We start from the raw sequence: 1,794 nt of genomic DNA, 5'->3' as shown, positions 1-1,794 counted from the left end.
GTCATAAACACTGATGATAACCAAGTATCACAGTTCCAGTTAAACTTAAAAATCAGTTTCATTCTTTAAACAGAGGCTCGAAAGTCGTAGATGGAACGACAATCACAGCTATCGATCATCGGCCACACGACGGATACTAAAGTTCTTTTGAACTTTTAAGTAGGAGCAAAGACTTTTGGGCTCGAGTCAGTTGCTGTCAGCATCTAGTGGCTGTCGGTGGTACTGCAGTCTATTTGTCCAATAGGTCCACAGAGGACGTTTCCACCAGGCAGAGATGTCCTTGAGTTTCACACATGGACTCTTTATCTTCCATCACACGCTGGTAATGTTTACTGCTCGATTCTGCTCCCTGATAGGGCGGTGGAGATCTTAAGGACGGCCTCGGTCTCCAATCACATGTCCCTGCTGATCGCCAGAGATGAGGAATCCAGGTAAGGAGGTGCTTTTATTCTGAAATTATCCCTCTGATTTTACTGCTTTTTCTCAGTCTGGCTGAGCTGAGCATGTTTTCTGAGGTTATCTGAGGACGAACTTGGTTTGTCTGATGGTGATGATCTGTGATCAGCAGAGCAGCTGATTGAAAGTCATCTTAGAACAGAACATCTGAGCTGAGCTGCAGGGGTGACTGCCAGGCCGGGGGGTTGATGCTGACAGTCGGGGTTATGTTCCTGCAGTGGGTGGACAGACAAGTGAGCCTTAAAGTGTTCAGGGTCACAAGTTCAGGTGCAGACACTTCTCCAGTCACATTTTAATGACTGAATGGAGCATTTAAGCTTCTTACGCTCCCTCGTTCAGTGTGAGTGGAGGAAAAGTCGGGTTTTAAGCTTTTTCTAAAGAGGCTCTTCATAAAGATGGAATCTGCTTTTATTCCCACTGAGACGACACTGACGTTCTGCAGCTCTGAGGATGGGATTTCAGCTTTCCGTGCTCCTGGAAACGAGGCTCGTCAGTGGTTTGATTCGTCCTTGGAGCGAGCTGTGAGGTGATGTGTGAGGTAAACTGACCTGGCACTCTGCTGGCCCCTGTGCTTTTTCACGTCAGCTCAAACACAGCTTGACACAATAGGGACACGGGGCTGTCTGTCCACAGGGTCTCTGCTCTGGGAAAGAGCTGCAGCTGCTCAGCACAGAGACATGACCGGGGATCAGACCGCCTCGGTGACATCCTGCTGTCTCTGTGGGGAGACAGTTGCGTCATGAAACTGTACCGTCAGTCTGTGAAAGCACGATATGTTTTATTTGTTTTCATGAACTGGATTCACTTCAAGGGTCAAACATGAAAAATGTCACTAACACTGCAGTTCCTCTGACGTCCAGCAGAGGCTCCAGCAGCGAGTTAGACCTCATAGACTGTTAAACCTTTACAGAAGAAATAAACATGGTTATAACCTGTTTTAATAGCTCGACTGTTTATAGGTTTAAAGTTTGCATCATTAGGGGCGTGGCCTATTTGAGTGACAGGTGCTGTTGCTTTGTGGAGAAGTAGTTCAGTTTATTACACATTTTTCCAGCCAAGCCTGCTAGTGTTAGCTGCATGAGCAATTTATATAAAAATTAGTGCTGTCAGCGTTAATCTGACGTGCACAGTATCAATGAGTTTGCCCACGTTAGCACGTTGACGCCATCCAGCCCCACGCACAGGGCGATCCGCGGCAGCTCATTAATGGAGGTTTGCCGCGTTAATACAGTTATGGCGTTAATGTCATTTTAACGAGATTAACGCTGACAGCACTAATTAAAATGAACCAAAATAGAAAATGCTAATAGCAGGACTCTGAAAAGGAGCCTTGTAAAT

The 1,794-nt window shown here is 46.3% G+C and overlaps 1 protein-coding gene across 1 annotated transcript in view; it reads left to right on the top strand.

The window, feature by feature from the left end:
- LOC102215336 (synaptojanin-2-binding protein-like) overlaps positions 1 to 435 on the top strand; it is a 2,430-nt gene extending 1,995 nt beyond the window's left edge. The window contains exon 4 of the mRNA XM_005752780.1: positions 357 to 435. Within this exon, the coding sequence (XP_005752837.1) occupies positions 357 to 435 (79 nt within the window). The remainder of the gene's footprint in view (positions 1 to 356) is intronic.
- The last annotated feature ends 1,359 nt before the right edge of the window (positions 436 to 1,794 follow it).

This window comes from Pundamilia nyererei, unplaced genomic scaffold, assembly GCF_000239375.1.
Source record: "Pundamilia nyererei isolate P.nyererei 1_Seehausen unplaced genomic scaffold, PunNye1.0 scaffold00379, whole genome shotgun sequence".
Lineage (NCBI taxonomy): Eukaryota > Metazoa > Chordata > Actinopteri > Cichliformes > Cichlidae > Pundamilia > Pundamilia nyererei.
The sequence above is the reverse complement of the archived record's forward strand: the minus strand, read 5'-3'. Positions and strand labels throughout refer to the sequence as shown.